Source organism: Branchiostoma floridae, chromosome 9 (assembly GCF_000003815.2).
Source record: "Branchiostoma floridae strain S238N-H82 chromosome 9, Bfl_VNyyK, whole genome shotgun sequence".
Classification (NCBI taxonomy): Eukaryota; Metazoa; Chordata; class Leptocardii; order Amphioxiformes; family Branchiostomatidae; genus Branchiostoma; species Branchiostoma floridae.
The window spans coordinates 12,425,945-12,444,145 of NC_049987.1; the positions used below are offsets into that span (position 1 = coordinate 12,425,945).

General features: G+C 40.7%; 1 protein-coding gene across 1 annotated transcript; it reads left to right on the forward strand.

Moving 5' to 3' along the window:
* The first annotated feature begins 1,806 nt into the window (after positions 1-1,806).
* LOC118422838 (xanthine dehydrogenase/oxidase-like) lies at positions 1,807-18,108 on the forward strand. The gene is made up of 35 exons (XM_035830623.1): positions 1,807-2,204; positions 3,374-3,431; positions 3,728-3,824; positions 4,374-4,482; positions 4,665-4,791; positions 5,145-5,206; positions 5,674-5,778; positions 5,899-5,979; positions 6,194-6,335; positions 6,508-6,675; positions 7,178-7,254; positions 7,430-7,636; positions 8,138-8,322; positions 8,487-8,685; positions 9,088-9,162; positions 9,568-9,685; positions 9,818-9,869; positions 10,163-10,289; positions 10,626-10,748; positions 11,043-11,129; positions 11,508-11,642; positions 11,913-11,976; positions 12,295-12,364; positions 12,555-12,642; positions 13,100-13,186; positions 13,458-13,649; positions 13,863-14,008; positions 14,201-14,279; positions 14,436-14,660; positions 14,867-14,985; positions 15,120-15,234; positions 15,410-15,475; positions 15,710-15,898; positions 16,193-16,360; positions 16,857-18,108. Exons 1-35 carry the CDS (start codon positions 2,136-2,138, stop codon positions 16,905-16,907), a joined length of 4,062 nt encoding a protein of 1,353 aa, XP_035686516.1. The 5' UTR covers positions 1,807-2,135; the 3' UTR covers positions 16,908-18,108.
* The last annotated feature ends 93 nt before the right edge of the window (positions 18,109-18,201 follow it).

An 18,201-nucleotide genomic window follows, 5' to 3' on the forward strand; every position in this document is an offset into this window, starting at 1 on the left:
AGGGTCGTGAACATAAAAGTCAAGTTCTAAAATGGTTCCGCCTATCGGTTTTCTAGCGTACTGCAGTGAACTTTCCGTTTTGATATCTAGTGTTCTGGCCATGCTTTGGTCAAGATTCATAAGTCTAAGATAGATCTTGTAACTTAAGAAAAAATATGTAGGTGTGTACAGGTGAACATAAGATGGGAAAAGTTTAAACTATGAAAATCTTATCTTAGTATGAAAATCTTATCTGATAGCAAAGAAGGCTGTTGTAGCGTTACCTCAAAAATTAGATGTGACGTACCCTGCTGATTTAAATGATTTATGTTTAATAATTTTCGCTTTAGTTTGCTTCGTGATGCCTCAAATATGAAATTTCCATCATTTACTACTATAGAATTATAGTATCCTGTCATTGATTATGCAAAAGAGGTATCTATTTGCATAATTGATACCCAAAGAATTTCGGTCTTTCTCAGTTACATATGTGAGAAGTTAGATGGAATGTAGGGATTTATAACATTTTGCCATTACTTATGCAAATTAGACATTACAAAACCTAAAAAAGCATGACGATCCATCAAAACGTTCTTGATTTATTCTCTTCTAAACTTTGAAACGATTTCCGAAAATAAAGGCGCTAGGGGACCCAAACTTACAGCACTAACTCTCTGCCCCAAGAGATACCCACCTTTAAAAAATCAAGACCGTGAAATGTCAGGAAACAGGAAATATAAAAACAGTAGTTCCGCTGCAGTACCTTAGGGAGTAGATTGGGGATCCATTATCGAACTTGACCTTCGATTTCCCTGACTACCAAATACCATTAAAGATCCATCCAAGACTTAATCAAGTTATACTGTTCACAGACACACACACAAATATTTGTATGGAGTATAGGGGGTTATGGATAGATGGGTTGTCACCTGACGGCTAAACACGCCCAAATATAACATTTTGGCAAAGGTAAATATAGATTTTCAGAATCTACTCAAAATGAGGCAAGCTTAACTTTTTTTGCAGAGTTGATAAAATGTTTGCGAGGCTTCTCCCAAGATGGAATCATTGCATGGAAAAGAAGATGTAAAAGAACAAAAATGAAGAATCTATTGTTTGGTATACTACATTCTGTTCAACCCTCTTGACCACTTTGATTGCATTATGAAGGCAACTTTTTTCAAACTTTTTTGTAATCGCACGCTCGCATCAGCTTTTGGCTTCCCAGAGGATGCCATCCATATAATCAAATCAACATGGCCTAAGATGAAGTTATGTCAACACATCACAGTCCAGTCTTCCTTCGTTGAAAAAATGACATTTTCACAACACCCCCATTTGTACCTTTCATTGGACACGCCAACCACCTTGCCTTTTAGAGAGCTATCAGAGCTTACGTAGATCGCAGACCAAGGAGGTTAAAAACTTAACTTTTTGGGCAGACTACTCTGACTTCACACTACTGTTTTTTCTGAAATTTCTAACGTTCCATAATTTGGACCATGTTGTCTATGTGCCTTATGCGCAATGGGTTTGGCCAAATAGAGACCCGTCAGAGTTACCATGCATTTGAACGCCCAATGCCATTGTCCCGCCACGCGTGGCCACGCCTCCCTGAAACAGACTCTACCATTGCCTTTACAGGGTGGTGGGCTCGTGATTCAATCTGCGCTAAAGCCACTTGAGTGGCTATCACAATACTAGCCAGTCACATGATTTAATCTATGGTATATCATAGATAAGATGGGAATGATGGCGATGTACCAATTCGCAAAATACATGTACTAGCCTGTTGCACCAACCAACCGCTCGAATTGGCACCTTCCAATTCCATCCTGACCCGAGTGCCTCTCGAGTGGCCCAGTGTCTCTGGAGAGGGATTTTGTGAATTTTTTTCTCACTTGGGTTCCATATAATCAAAGGTCACTTTTTCACTCGCCCTAAAGCAGTGCAACGTGACCAACATTAAACCGTATGACTGACTACTTCACTTGGCAAGTTGATTGTTGGGTTAAAGTCCACCGGGTTTCTCCGGCAGTGGTGCGAACTAGTGCCAAATGCACATTGGAAACTGGAGCTACCTGCACTTCGTCGCCGGTGTAGCGGTCACGTTTGCAGAATTAAGGGTATTATAGCAGTGACGACCGGCGGAAAACATGCCTGAGAAGTCAACTACAGGAGTTGGGGCGAAGTCGGACCTTGTTTTCTTCGTCAATGGCAAAAAGGTATTACGTACTGAAGTTGCGTTACATATTGTTTTGATGACCTGTTTGCTAAGCTAGGAGGTCAGTGACCTTTCCCTTAGCAGTACGAACCTGTAGGCTGTACCTGTGTGAAAAGGGGACGAACCAGTTAGTCACGGTTCAACATACAAACCTATCATTAAACAGACGAGAAAGGGCATATTCAATACCTCACCTTTGAACTTTCACAAAAACTACCAGGTAGTCCCTTTATCAAGTTGGCCTTACTTAGATATGGTCCCAAGAAATCATATGCAGCTACTCCTCTATTAAAGGACCAACAGTTTAGCATCAGTAGCACACTTTGACCCCCGTCCACTAGTCCCTGACCCAACTGCAGACAGCGAAGCCAGCTGAATACAAGAGTTCGGAGACCTCATACCTCCATGAAATATTTTGATTATGCAAATCAAGACCATAGCATGTACAGGTCAAAGATTTTTTAAAAAATGAGGTTCTGCTACAGTACCAAGTGACACCAAGGGGCCCAAAATACCTACCCATAATACCAAATATCATTACAATCCATCTAGAGGGTCTAGAGTTATGCTAACCACAAATATGTGGAAACAGACACAAGCAGACAAACACCAAAAACTATACCTCCATTTTTCATGGAGGTAATAACCTACAATGTTGTACAGGGAATAGGCATGACTAGGGCTGGGTATCGGTACAGCATACCGGTACAAAACCGGTTTTTCTTATTGGACCGGTACAGAAAAACCGGACCTGAAAAAATTAGGTGGACCGGATGTTGGACCGATTAGAAAATTAACAGATTATTTCACCAGACATCCACACATTTTGGCGCTTGCAGGTGGAAGAAAATAACAAGAGTGAAGTAGAGTAGAGTTTAAAGTAATTTCTACCAACTTTTACAGCCAATCGTACAGGTGCAGTTAGCGTTGTAGGATTTTAAAATGCCAGTGTAAGTCTAATACTCCACCAAACAGATTTCTTTGTAGTGAAATGGATCATTGGTATGAGTCGTATTGAATCAGGTCCAGACCTGAACCTGATCCTTTGGACCTGAACCGGACCTGGACCTGAATTTTCTGTACCGGTACCCAGCCCTAGGCATGACTGACCAGCAGATAATATAAGGCAATGATCTGCAGGCACCATAACGATACATTTTTCTCCTGTAGGTTGTGGACCCGGATGTAGACCCAGAGATGACTTTGTTGACCTACCTGAGGAGAAAATGTATCCATTGAAATGGAACTTTTTTTCATGATGGTTGTCTAACTTGCGCCCAGGAGGATTAACCCTAAACCTAACACATTTAGGACAAATTTGAATGTGCACTGGAAACTTAAAGGAACATCTCTTGCTTATTTAACATTTTTTGTAACATTCTGATAGTTTGTAGTCATCCTCAATTCATCCTACATTGCCATAAAACAACTCATCTTACCAACTTAATTGTGCTACATATGAGAAAATAGGATCAGCCATGTCTGAACTCGATTTGTGGTTGAGATTCCGTAACAGTTGAACAGTACGCCTGACTGGAGCGAAGCTGGGATGTGGGGAAGGTGGGTGTGGAGCCTGCACTGTCATGGTGTCCAGGTACAACCCCACACAGAGGAAAGTGCTGTATCCTTTTCTACTAATAACAAGCTTATGACACATATAATTGGCACAGAGTACAAGGTGCACTTCCTGTATAGCAGCATTTATACTGGAGTGGGGAATTTCAGTATTTGTGTGTGTGTGTGTGGGGGGGGGTGTAGTTAATTGCATGATTTTTGCAAGCTGCCAGAAGACTTGTGGTGAAATTAAATGATACCAATGACCAGACAGAAATACTTCTACTACTTCTACTTCATTCCCTACTGCTGATGTCTGTTAATCATTACTTAAAGAGGAAGACTTTGACACCTTTGCTGCTTATAGATAATGTACATTTTTGGGTACTTGAAACTCTCTTATCCAAACATACCTGTGTTTGTTTGGTTTCTGCATGATATGGCCATGTGCACTATTGGCCTTTGCCAGATTGTTTTAATGAGTTTATGCCTCTTATCTCTCTTGGGTAAAAACAAATCTTTGAGAATGAACCCACAAACATATCCAAATAACCCCAATTGGAGGTAAACCTCCTGATTGAAGGTGAAGAGGTACATTTTCCTGACTACTTCCCAGTCACCTTGCTGTGAATGCCTGCCTTGCACCTATCTGCTCCCTACATGGTGCAGCTGTCACAACAGTGGAGGGGATCGGCAGCACCAGGACCAGGCTGAACCCTGTACAGGTCAGCTTCTCGTGTTCTCCACAGTAAAGGTTTAGTAGAATTAGTCTCATTCTTTAACATTATATAAAATGTCATAGTGTAGTAAGCCCCATGCTGCTATTGATTTATTGTTTTATTTGCCTGTGAAGTATATTTTTGTAGCATGTAAAGTGTATCTGAATTTCACCATTATAACCCTCCAGGAGAGGATTGCGAAGGCCCATGGGTCCCAGTGTGGTTTCTGCACCCCGGGGATTGTCATGTCAATGTACACCTTACTGCGGAACCATCCTACCCCCGACATGGAGCAGTTGGAAACAACTTTACAGGGTGAATAGTGCATTATAGATATACGATGAGATTTGTCATTGTCCCAAATTATGGCCGGGCTTGAAATTTATAGAGCACCTGCCAGATTCAGTCTGTTTTCTACACCTGTCATTTCTATTATCTCATGTGTTTTCTGCTCAAGGGAAGTGTAGTATATTTTTTGCTAAATTTGACTTCAAAAATCTTTATATGCTTTTTATCCTATCCTATTTGCTTCGCAGAAAACTTCAATGTTCTATTTTGTCCTCCTTCAGCACTTCTGCTTGTCCACTATTTAATACTTACCATACAGATATCAATTTATGATACTAGTAATAGATTCAAGACTACAACAAATTGTTTCAACTGCCCAGGTAACCTCTGCAGGTGTACTGGCTACAGACCTATCCTGGAGGGATACAAGACTTTCACCAAGGTACAGAGATCATATGTGGCTCTGTTAAATTTGTGTAATGGGCGTTCAGTACCAGGGATAGCTCTCTCTCTGTGCATACGTGTTTGTTTGTTTGTTTGTTTGTTTGTTTGTTTGTGTGTGTGTGTGTGTGTGTGTGTGTGTGTGTGTGTGTGTGTGTGTGAGAGCATGCATGTACAAGCATGTGTGTGTGTGGAATTGTGGATAATAGTTACCACTAGGGGCAGGTCTGCATCTACGATTCTACGTACACAACATTCAGCACCAAGGACAGAGCTGGTCGGCGTTTTGATTGCTGTCAGCATTGCAGGGACAGATTTTGCCCTGTTTAAGTTCTGAGAAAGTTCAGTACCTGGGACACCCCCTCCCCTTTTGAGCCTGTTTCAGGAACATGTATGTTGGTTGTTCAAAAGGAGTGCAATGATGTTTTCACATATAATTTATGCACTGCACTTTTCCGCAATTTCCAGGAGTCTCATGGCTGCTGTGGAGGAATGGCAAGCAATGGCTGCTGCCGTGATTATCAATGTGAACAGGCAGCCAATGGAAATACTGGGAATGAATGGGATGAGAATGTAAGTCATGCTGCAGTTTTGTTGTTGAGGTGCATTATTTGTTTCATCCCTGGTGCCAACTTTTCTCATGTTAAGTGATTAAACTATTTGCTCTTTGAAATCATTTGATCCATTCCTCAGGTCTCTAAAGAATTGTTCCAGGTGTCAGAGTTCTTGCCTCTTGATCCTACCCAAGAACCCATCTTTCCACCAGAGCTGATGGTAAATCACATTAGTATGTTTATCATTGTTGTTTAGTATTAGTTATTCAAAAGTTGCATATGTCTGTTCAGATTCAATATATCTTGTTGCCTGTACCATTCAATGCTATAGGGGACATGTTATATCATATCTTTCTGCTGTATTATTTGGGCCTTGGTTTCGTTAAATGATGTATCACAGCATTTTTACCAGCCAGTATCATTTTTTTATGTAGAAAGGTGAGGGCAGTGATGAAAGAACTCTGAAGTTTGTAGGAGAACGAGTCACTTGGATCAAACCCGCAACTTTTAAGGAGGTTCTGGAGCTGAAGACAAAGATTCCACGTGCCAAGCTGGTGGTTGGGAACTCAGAAATTGGTGTGTATCAAATGGGATACTTATGATTGATTCTAAGATGCCCTATATTGAGGTGTGGAACATTGTAAAGCCACTCTTAATCATATATTTTTGCTGTAAAGAAACTCTGGTACACTAGACACTTTAGACTTGAAGTGTTCATGTGAATTGAAAAAATGGCGTTGTGGTGCAGGTGTGGAGGTGAAATTCAAGAACTGTGACTATCCCTTCATCATCGCACCCGGACACCTGCCTGAGATCAACTTCCACAGGTACACTGAACATGGCATCACATTTGGAGCCGGATGCACCATTACTTACCTTAACGACACTCTGGCAGAGGCCATAGATACTCTTCCAGGTAAAATATCTGTCATATCTAAAATTTTGATCTTCAATATGCATTATATGAACTAATAACTATGATGAATAATCTGGTAGATTTGCCATGTATAAAGTAAATTACCTCATCCCAGCTCAGAAAAGAACAAAAAATTAGTCCAATAATGCATTTAAGTACAGAGTTATCAACCCAGGGTTGATGTATTTTTTTCTGGACCTATCATAGAGAATGTGTTGCCACCAAGCACTGTAAGGGAATCCTCACTGGATAGCTTTGAATATATAGAACAATGCTTGCAGCTAGATGTGCATAGGTTTAAGGTGTGTCAGGGCAAAGCTGGTGAGTTATGCTGAAGGGTGGTTTTACTGACTATACAGAGAAACAAAAGCTTAATATATGTGTTATCATTTAAGTTATAAAGAATAGTTATTTTGGCTGCACAGATACAGATAGTTATGTAAAGTTTTCAGGTATTAAGTAAGAATCCCCATGTCTAACCCTTAATGTGTTGTGTTAATAGAACATCAGACCAGACTGTTTGCTGCCATAGTGGAGATGCTGAGGTGGTTTGCAGGCCGCCAGATCAGGAATGTTGGGGTAGGATTTGTGATAACTCTTGAACAGTTTAGAAACATGTCACTGACATTTAATAGTGACTCATTTGGACATAATGTATGATTAGTTTACTTTTGATGATTCTTTTCATGTTGCCTTAAAGAGCTTACGAGTAAAAAAAATGTTATGACTTGAAACCAGTTTATTCTGACTACAGTGCATTGGAGGGAACATCCTGACTGCCAGCCCCATCTCTGACCTGAACCCCATCTTCCTGTCAGCTGGCTGCACCATGACTGTCATGTCACACCAGGGAGGCAGCCGTGTTGTCAAGATGGATCACACCTTCTTCCCTGGTTACAGGGAGACTGCTCTCACTCCTGAGGAGGTCATGATGTCTCTGGATGTTCCTTTCACCAAGGAGGTCAGTTCCTCTGATTTAGACACTGTTTATTTGCCACACTTTATACAACGTGAAAATAAGTGCCGTTACAGATAAATATTACTACTTTAGGACACACTTCTCACCCATCTCTTACGTATACCAATATTTTCAATACAATGTGCTGTGACATGTCCAAGTCCCATTTCTGCATACATGAGTTTTGTAATGTTCTTCATTTCGACATGTCGACAGTGAGGCCCTGGTTACATTGAATTGGTATAATGTAATTCATATACTATTAAACAGTGATATTTTGTTGTTCTAAATGTAGGATACTATTACTTGAACTATTTGTTATAATTTTGCCAATATGATATAGTACAATGTACGATTCATGCAATGAAGGTCATTCATAGGGAGTAGTATGTACATGTAATTACATCTATCAGTTCATGTCAATGCAGCTAAGTGGACAAAATATACAATAATTGTATACTTTGATTCAACGTTGCAGTATTTCTCTACCTTCATTATCTTCAGAATGAGTACTTCCTGGCTTACAAGCAAGCACGAAGGAGAGATGATGATATTGCCATAGTGAATGCAGCGTTCAGGGTCCAGTTTGAGGAGGGGACTAATGTTATTAAGGACGTTGCCCTGTCATTTGGAGGAATGGCTCCTACCACTGTCATGGCTCGTAACACTGCCAACAGCCTCATTGGACTGTGAGTACAGAAAGTTGCTTGTGGTGTGTGTATTGGCAGTGTCTTGACATAAAAGAGTAGAAGGTTAAATGAAAAGTGGTATAGGCAGAATGGTCTATACTTTGAAGATCTTTCATGAAATGATATCCCAGTCTGTAAGAGAGAAACTTTATCTGTATTGTTAGGAAGTGGGACAATGATCTGCTTCCCGAGGCCTGCTCATGTCTGGAGGATGACCTGCCCCTGTCCCCGTCTGTCCCAGGGGGCATGGTGGAGTTCCGCCGCACCCTCACCACCAGCTTCTTCTTCAAGTTCTTCTTGTCTGTACAACAGAGGCTGAATCTCAAGGTGGGGGGACTGTCTGGCTCTGTTGTTCCCTTTGATGTACCGGTAGTCTTTCTGATGACCTTCACAAATGCGACATGCCTCCAAACATTGTTTACATTGTTGAACAAAAGAGCATACTTTAAGATTGTAGATACTTTAAGATCATCTTACTAGGAGAGTTAATGTTTTATTTCCAATTATGGTCCTGAAAAAATTAAGGTACAGGTAGGTACCAATTGATAATGTTATATTGAAATGCATCAGTATGCTGGCATTTTAAACATCATATGGTAACTGTAACGTTACCAATGAACATATTGTATAAACTGTTAAAAACAACTGTTTGGGGTCGCACCCATGGCAGCGGCTGACCAAAAAAGCTAGCTACATAGATTTGGTAAGTTTTTGCTAAGGTAACTGGAAACATGTTTTAACATCAAATTTTGTTTTCCTGTTCAGGATGTTCCCCCATCCTACAGGAGTGCCTACAGTCTGTACCACAGGGAGCCATCACAGGGCACCCAGATGTACCAGGTAACATGGTCTGATCTGATGATGTGGTTTGGGAGGATACACATGTACAGGATTAGCTTTATAGTCTTAAACTTTCTCCAGTGTTTGTAGGATGAATGAAGGTTGATGATGAATCAAAGATTGCACCCCATGTTCCAACACCCTTATGTTCTGAAAACCCTTGTATAATGATCCAACAGCCCAGGACCTGACACCCCTGTTATGACACCCCAATATTCCGACCCCCACAGATTAGTCAACAAACGTGTTAAATATGTGAATAGTTAAGGTAGAAGACATTAAACCTAATAAATATTTTACATGTACATGTACTTGCACATAAAAACATGAACACTGAGACACAGTTTCTCTTATTGCTTCCCGAAAATTGATAAAATGAAATGACTTTACCAACTGTGAGTACAGGAAGTTCCCAAAGGTCAGCGGAGGGACGATGCTGTTGGCAGACCCATCATGCACCTGTCTGCACTGAAGCAAGCAACAGGGGAGGCAGTGTACACAGATGACATGCCACACATACAAGGTCAGAATTGAATCCTGGTAGTAGTATGCCCACTTTATAAGCTATTTACTGACTTTCTTGTAGCTGTTGAAAGCATAAGACTTCTGACATTGTACTTACCTGTTGTCTAACATTCTGACTGTGCCCTGTCAGGTGAGCTGTATCTTGGGTTGGTGCTCAGCAAAAAGGCTCACGCCAAAATTGTGTAAGTTAATGCAATACCTGTAAAACATTTTGTTTACTGTGACTAAGGTTTTGTAGTAAGTTTCAGCAGGGATATTTCCAGCACCGGTGTACCTTTGAACCATTCACACCATCAAAATAAATTTTGTGATGATCTAATTTGGTATCTTGATTTAATTTGTACGGGTCTATTTTCACAGGACTATGGTTAAAAATATTCCTTTTTAATGGAATGAATATGATTTGTAAATGGAGTCCGTTTGCAATATTCAATTCATTGCATTTGACAATTTCTACCATCTCACCATTCTCTAGGTCCATTGATCCCAGTGAGGCCTTGAAGATGCCTGGTGTGGAGACGTTTGTCAGTGCAGAGGATGTGCCAGGCTCCAACATCACTGGGCCTGTGGTAAAGGATGAGGAGGCCTTTGCCACTGAAAAGGTAATCGTCACAAGTCATGGGAACAGGGCATTGTTGACTTTTTGAAATGAAATTGAAGCTATTTTTCAGGGAAGTTGAGTGCAGCAACATGGCATTGATAGCATTATCAACAATTCATCATAGCAGTGTTAACATCTACCAATTTACATAACAGTGTAAACATCTATCAAAGAAATTGTTATCATAGAAAGCCTGTACTTGAGAATGACCTAATAAAAACAATGAGGACTAAAACCTGCTTGATTTATACCTATTGCAATAAGACACCCTCCAGATTGAAATAAATTTCAACGGGTAGTAAAAGAGTAGATTCTGATGTGTTGTTTCTTTTTAAAGGTGACCTGTGTTGGGCAGATAGTAGGTGCTGTGCTGGCAGACACACAGGCACATGCACAACGGGCAGCTAAAGCAGTGGTGGTGCAGTATGAAGACCTCGGGCCCAAAATCATCACAATTGAGGTCTGTGGGACAAATGTAGAGTGCACCTAGTGCATGTGCAAGAAACATGGCTGATCTAATGTAACCAGAGAAAAAGTGTCAAAGTTATTGCCACTTTAAGAGAACTTAGTCCCATAAGTTCTCTTAAAGACTGCTTATAGACTGAAAAAGCAGAAACTTACTAATAGGCACAATTGGCAATAAGTATTGATTAATAAATTTGAATTTATGTTGATTATGACATGGACAAATCCTTTAAACTTCATACAGGGTGTGCTGAACTGATTTATCTCTGCATCACTTGTTCATTTTCAGGATGCAATTCTACACCAGTCATTCTACCAACCTGTCAACAAGATAGAGAAAGGGAATCTAGTGGAGGCATTTGAAAAGTCTGACCAGGTACACAGAGATGTTCATCGAGAATTTACCAATAATTGAAAATCTTCTTGTAGACAGATGGTTGATAGCCTATGTACAGTTTATGAAGGTGTTGGCTGAAGACATCAGCTGTCCTTCAATCAGGAGTTTGCTACTCTGTGCATTGGTAGAGAAATGGTCAAGTAGCCATCCTTTATATTACAAAGTTGGAATTGGTCACAATTCAACATAAAATGTCTCCAGAGTGAGCATGGGGTGAAAAAAGTCTGGGAGCTATATTGTTCATTCTTTTCTTTCAAATTTTCTTCTTGTATAGGAAAACTGCATTTAATTTTGTCCATATCCGGTACAGTATACACTCTTCTGTTTCACCCACAAAGCTGCTTTCTCATATTACAGATCCTTGAGGGTGAGCTGAGGATTGGTGGCCAGGAGCACTTCTACCTGGAGACCTGTGCTGCCATTGTGGTGCCTCATGGAGAGGATGGGGAGATGGAGATCTTCTGTTCCACTCAGAACCCCACCACGATGCAGGCAAGTCTTACAGGAACTGTTCATCTCATTGGTGTCAATGGGTAGGTTGGGAGATTAATTTTGGTATATTATCTAATGACTCAAAGATTTGATGCTTCCATTTGTACTAGCGGGTTGGCACTGGGTTTGGGGAAACTGAGATAAAGAGAGATTATCCTTGGTGCTGAAATGTGTGGCGTTATTGCCACATAAGCAGTAGATGGAAAGCTTTACATTCACACTTGTTTGTTAACATTATACATCTTCCTTGTTGATGCTGTTTTTCACTAGATGCTGGCAGCCAAGGTACTGGGTATCCCTGCAAACAGGGTGGTCTGCAGGGTGAAGAGGATGGGTAAGGAAACCTAATCATGTTTTCTATTATCTTACATCGGGGTATCCATGGAAACTGTGAATGATATGTTGAATTGCAGGGGATGATTTTTGGCAACATTAATGATAATGAATGATTCAAGGTGAAGGAATAAGCTAAGATGCCTATTCTTCAATAATGCCTTTCCTGCAGGTGGTTTATTTTGTGCCAAATCCTTCTCTAAGTCTAAATGTTCACTCTCAATTGCTTAATTAATGTACATATTCTATATTTCCTTATATGTATGTGTGTGTTTGTATAAGGTTATATGCATGATATTTGTTGCTGTATGTTGTGCAGGTGGAGCGTTTGGAGGGAAGGAGACACGACCCTTTGCCATTACTTCAGTCTGTGCGGTGGCAGCTCACAAGTAGGTTGAGATTTGTGGTACCTCATTCCACCATAGGTTCTGGTACCCAATATATATTGTTACAGGCAGTCATTTTAAGTTTTGGTCTGATTGGGGTGTATATCCTCTTAAATCATTCATTGATATTCTTGGATTTGTAAAGGTCCATACATTTATCCTATATGATCCCTTACTGTTTCTCCCATGTCAGGGTGCAGAGACCAGTGAGAATCATGCTTGACAGAGACGAGGATATGGTAATAACAGGAAGAAGGCATCCTTTTCTGGGTAGATACAAGGTGTGTAGTATCAAGTTAAGTTATTTGCACAGCTGGAGCTTAACTGCATGAACAGAGAATGATCAGGCTCCTTGTGTTTGGCTACTCTTTCTGGATCTCTTCCATTTGCACTGTAAAGGCTTTTGTAAAGTGTATTCTACAATATTCAATATAACCTCTAGAGAAAGTATATCTATCTGAATATCTTGTTTTTCTCAAATTGTGTTTCACAAAAGTTGCGCATGCATAAACTTTGTTGATGTTTTCAAACTGTAAGAGTATTCTGTTTGGGCAGTTGGTTTGCAGTGTTTGGTGGGTCTTTGGTCCTTTGTGAAAGACACAAAACACAGAAAATACAGGGAAAACAGCATTCTTCCGTTTGGGGAGAAGCATTGAATAGAAACATGTCATATTGCTTGCTTATCACTTTTGTGATGCTTAACAATGTAAGGCCTAACCCTGATGTTGTGCAATGTAGGTTGGATTTATGAGTGACGGGAGAGTTCTGGCACTGGACATCAGTCTGTACAGTAATGCAGGAAACTCACTGGACCTGTCACATGGAGTAAGTAGCAAAACTGCCAACCTAAGGTATTCTAATTGGACATGTTAAAGTTACCAATAGAGGGTTAATGACCCACTCCAAGGTGTATATTGTGTCATAAGGCCTGGTCATTTGCTATAACCACCGAGATTAGATATTGATTACTTTGGTGAGAGACAAATGTTGCATCATGCAAAAATGTTACATTAACGAAACAATGTAAATAGATTATTCCTGTTGATATAACTTGTTGGTTGATGACATTAAATTGATGTCGATTGTGTTTTGGAAGGTTATGTGCCAAGCCTTACTGCGCTCAGACAGTGCTTACACCATCCCCAATGTCCGTGCTGTTGGCTACGTCTGTAAGACAAACACAGCTTCCAACACAGCCTTCCGAGGCTTTGGAGCCCCCCAGGCAGTCTTCTTTGCAGAGAGTTGGATTGCTGACGTTGCTATCAAGTGTGGAATCTCTCAACACAAGGTAAATATCTACGGCAGTCATGTGAAAGACTGTAGTGTATGTTGTATTACCGGCACTACTAAGGTCATCTGGTAGAACACTTGTCAGTGAGTGAAATCCAGGCCACATTTAGTCCATCACTATTGTGCCACTCTCACATTCAACCTTATGACTGAAAATGAGATTTAATTTGATTTCCTACTGCAATATAAACCCTTCTCTTGTTGCCAACAGGTCCGAGAGATAAACATGTGCAAGGAGGGTGACGTGACTCACTACAACATGACGCTGGAAGGGTGTCAGCTGCAGCGTTGCTGGGAGGAGTGTCTGAAGCAGAGTGACTTCCTCACCAGGCGCAGGCAGGTGGACGGGTTCAATGGGTGAGTTTAAAACCTAGATGTGTCTTTGAGGACAGTGGGTTCAAAAGCAATGCTTTGAGCTTTAGGCTTGTATGTTCAATGCATGAGTTCAGTTCAAGATTCTAGGAGAACAACAGCTCTATATTCCTCATGGTACGACATGCCCAAAACTAAATACTTTATACTTTCACCTACAATTGTTTTGTCCAACAGGGAAAACAGGTGGAAGAAACGTGGGTTGGCAGCCATCCCAACCAAGTATGGTATTGCTTTTATTGGATCATTCAACCAGGTAGGTTTGTGAGGTTTTTGAATCCATGTTTTCGCCTATTTTTTTATCACAGAACAGTTATTGTAATTCCAGCAGGGTTGCTGATATATATGTACATTTATCATAGGGCACCTACCTGTTTATCCATGTGTGATGTGTCTGTATTGTCTCCCCCAGGCTGGTGCTCTGGTGCATGTGTACACAGATGGGTCTGTGCTGGTAACCCATGGTGGTACCGAGATGGGGCAGGGGCTGCACACCAAGATGGTCCAGGTGGCCGGCAGGGTGTTGAAGATTCCCACCTCCAGAATCCACATCAGTGAAACCAGCACGAACACTGTACCAAACACCTCCTCTACTGCTGCCAGCCTCAGCTCAGATCTCTATGGAATGGCAGTCAAGGTCTCGGCTTAATGAAGTCATCTTTTCCCTTGTTTTATTTCATGCCCTATTTTACGATATGTCTAAAGAGCAATTCTTAAGCACAGTCTGTGGACATACAGGACATCTTCATTTGCCATAGTGCATGTAGATGCCATTAAAGATTGCACGTGCGCTAGATAAATTTGCATCCTCAGAATGACACAATTGATCCTGTTCTTTCTCAGATTGCCTGCGAGACCATCCTGCAGCGACTGGAGCCCTACATGGGGAAGGGTTCCTGGGATGACTGGGTGCGGGCAGCGTACTTTGACAGAGTTGGACTTTCAGCCACTGGGTTCTACAGGTTTGCGTGCTGTGACTGTCTTGTTCTGAGCAAGAGCAGTACCGCTGTGGTATAGCAATATTGAACCTTTTCACTTTAACTGATCCAAATGTTCTTATGTAGACTTATAGTGTTGCGAATCCTTGTCTGTCCAGGACACCGGGAATAGAATACGACATACAGAAGAATGAAGGGAGGCCCTTTAGCTACTTCTGTTATGGAACAGCTGTGTCTGAGGTCGAGATTGATTGCCTCACTGGGGATCACACGGTAACACTTGCGCACTGTACATGTTTTTTTTTCTTTAAGTGTGAAACTGTTCCTCTTCATTCTGAACCTTAACTCCACGAGTAATTTAATTGGATGATACTTGATGTGCTGTGACGTTTTGCATAAATATGTACAATGCTCATATGACGTAGTGAATTGTTGCCATACCCCACAGGTTCTACGTACGGATATTGTGATGGACGTGGGGAACAGCCTGAACCCTGCTGTAGACATTGGACAGGTGGGAAGATCAAATAGCACCTTATCTTAATACTTGTGTCTGCTGTACTTTTAACTAAACGTTTTGTGATCCAACTTATCATTTCGTATTGACAGTCCCTTATTGTAATTCCAGAACTGTTGTAACTGATCCACTGTAATGTAATGCATGGTGAGGTGTGGGCCATGTTGACCTGTCACATGTCCATTTTACTGTTAATGGATTGCAGTCACTTCCTTCTGTATTTTCCCCCAGATTGAAGGAGCATTTCTACAGGGCTATGGCTTATATACAATGGAAGAGCAGGTGTACTCACCTGACGGGGTGCTGTACTCACGAGGACCTGGCATGTATAAGATACCAGGGTTTGCTGACATCCCCATTCACTTCAATGTGTCCCTGCTGAGAGGTGCACCAAATGACAAGGCAATCTTCTCATCTAAGGTAGTCCTGCTGATCATTTTATTTACAACTCAATTTGTTTTGTTTTTTCCTAATACTTGCAGGAAATTAATGGCAAAGGATAGTAAGCAAAAAAAACAACTTAAGAAATTAACTTGATGCAACTTATAGGCTTGTGAAGGTCCAGACGTGTGTCCGATTGAAAATCCTGCAATATGGTTTTGCCAAGCAAGCAAAAATGTACAGACGAATTTTTTGACTTCTCGAAGTAAAAACAGTCTTTTCATAAATGAATATTACATGCACCAGCTTTTGTCATTGTTACTACACCACCAGGGTGTCGGAGAGCCTCCAATTCTACTGGCTTCATCTGTCTTCTTTGCCATCAAAGATGCCATCTACTCTGCTAGAGCGGATGCAGGATATAAGGGCATATTCCGACTGGATAGCCCAGCGACTGCTGAGCGCATCCGCATGGCTTGCAAGGACCAGTTTACCGCCCAGGTAAGGAATTGGTCTTGTATAAGATTTGTCTACGCCAAGCTTTCCCTCGTCACGGGGCTGGATCACAAAGTGAACGTTCATGGATGGAAACATTTCAGGGCCATGTTTAGGTTTTTAGATTGGCAGAAAATTTTAGCATAAGTGTAATTGTTCTTAATTTACTGACTTCTTGTGATAAACATTTATGATGATCTATCATAACTGCCATTGTTAAAACTAAAGTTATGTCTGTTATTATGACAAAGATAAAGTTCAAGATTCAAATTAATTCTAAGGCTTTTCCGCCTACTGTATTTGCAGCGCTTTTCATTTCCTAATCCTGTACTACATGTAGCAAGTAGATACAATTACAATGTAGCTGCATTGTTTTGTGTGCATGTTAAAAAGGATGAGTCAGATAACTACTTGCACTGCCATGCTCCCAAATTCCAAGTGAGAGAAAATAAGACTGAAATCCACAGTATATGTGTTACTTACTGATCCTTTCCTGTTGTAGTTCCCTGCAGCTGAGCCAGGAAGCTTCACACCTTGGGCTATCAAGCTTTAGGGAGGTGCCAGCTCTTACTGACAGCTCTACAACACTGAGGAAGAACTGGTTTTATTGGATAGTTTGGGGAATCCAGCATACTGCTCTTCCTTTGTGTTTCTCTGATAACGTTATACATATATTATATTACCATATATCAAGGTCTGCCTATTAACACCTCAAACGACCTCAGACAACTTCAAATGACCTCAAACGGCTCTAATAAAAAGTGTACATGGTGCAACAACCTTATATGGCGGTCTGGATACAATGTTTACTAGGCATTTATGAACTAAATAATGCAGCAGTTATTTCGAGTTAATCCACCGCTTTCAAGATCAACGCAATTTCTGGTCGCCATATTGGATTATAGGGGTCTACATGAAGAAGTTTTCGATACCTTCTTCAGTCCATAGACGACAGTATGATAAAACTGTGGATGTTGTAATTAGCCATAAGTGGCTCCTAGAGTATAGCATAGCACAATTCTATCCTTGATAACCCATTCCTCCCTCATATACAATATTATAGCACAGTATGGTCCATGGGGTATATGGGAAACTGATAAATCCTCAAAATGGAGCAAGATTTAAGTGATTCTAGGCTGTGACCGTTACATCCTCCATTCCATGTTCATGCATTTCTATAACCAACGTAGAATGTGGCACAAGAAGTAGATATGTTACCATGTAATCATCCCAATATATGTACATGGATATCGTGTTTTGTAGGTTGAAACTTGGTAGAAAGGCATATTAACTCAATATATCAATACATAGTTTATTTCATTCATTATTTTCTCAGGCCGGTTAATCCCAAAATGTGTGACCGTCTGTCCATACATGATACTATACTGTTCTTTTTCTAGCCAGTCCAAAATCTGTTCCACTTGTTCAGGTGCATTTTTTCAGACCATTCCACCTAGAAACACTGGTTTCGTACTGTTTAATACCATGTACCGGCACCTACGTCTGCTCATAAGAAATAAGGTTTTACTTAATGTTTGACATCTATGTTTTAGAGGAGGGCTTTTTAAAAAATATAATCAATATGCTTTTTGCCCTATCCTCAATATATATCCTATCGCACCTAATAATAACAATCCCTTAGTTGAAATATTTGAACGTTGGAACATCACGGAAGATCTGGCATTACATAGGATCTGGCAACCAGTAGATCTATGTGAATGAAATCCATGTTAATAGAATAAAGAACATAAACATGACAACAGTGAAACCTTAACCCCATACTTACTGTATGTGTTTCTAAATAGCTGACAGAGTTCACTCACAGTACACCCACCTACCAGCACATG